General features: G+C 65.0%; 2 protein-coding genes across 2 annotated transcripts in view; one reads left to right on the forward strand and one right to left on the reverse strand.

Moving 5' to 3' along the window:
* ATG9A (autophagy related 9A) overlaps nt 1-388 on the reverse strand; it is a 7,972-nt gene extending 7,584 nt beyond the window's left edge. The window contains exon 1 of the mRNA XM_025191519.1: nt 332-388. Within this exon, the coding sequence (XP_025047304.1) occupies nt 332-388 (57 nt within the window). The remainder of the gene's footprint in view (nt 1-331) is intronic.
* Nucleotides 389-476: 88 nt separating this feature from the next.
* ANKZF1 (ankyrin repeat and zinc finger domain containing 1) overlaps nt 477-574 on the forward strand; it is a 7,001-nt gene continuing 6,903 nt past the window's right edge. Inside the window, exon 1 of the mRNA XM_006035379.3 lies at nt 477-546. Within this exon, the coding sequence (XP_006035441.2) occupies nt 477-546 (70 nt within the window). The remainder of the gene's footprint in view (nt 547-574) is intronic.

A 574-nucleotide genomic window follows, 5' to 3' on the forward strand; every position in this document is an offset into this window, starting at 1 on the left:
GGGGTGGGGGTCGCCTCCCAGCACTGACCAATGGGGTGTGGGATCCTCCGTTGTCACTGACCAATTGGAATGTGCGAGCGCCCTGCCGCCCTGACTATTGGGGTGTGGGATCCCCCCTTCTAGCACTGACCAATGGGGTGTGGGATCCCCCCAGGGCCGACCACTGTGGTGTGGGACCCTCCTACATCTCTAGCCAATGGGAACCTGTGAGTCCCCTGCAGCCCTGGCCAATAGAGTGCTGGATCCCCTCACCGCCCTGGCCAATGGGGTGTGGGATCCTCCTCCTCCGGCACTGACCACGGGGAACATGGGATCCTTTGCCAGCCCTAACCAATGGGGTGTAGGATCTCTCTGTCTGCTGGCCGGTGTGGGCCTGGGAGCCACTCATTTCCCTGAGTCGTGCAGCGCTGACCAATAGGGTGCGGGATCCACCCCTGCCCTGGGAGGAGCGGGCTCTCCGGGGTTGCTGCTCTGCTATGCGCAGGATCCCCCAGGTCCCCCTGACCAATCAGGACACAGGATCCGCCCCCAGCAGTGGGGGCTGTGGTGGGGGCGGATCCCTGGCGCCGCGTGG

This window comes from Alligator sinensis, unplaced genomic scaffold (assembly GCF_000455745.1).
Source record: "Alligator sinensis unplaced genomic scaffold, ASM45574v1 scaffold673_1, whole genome shotgun sequence".
Taxonomy (NCBI): Eukaryota; Metazoa; Chordata; order Crocodylia; family Alligatoridae; genus Alligator; species Alligator sinensis.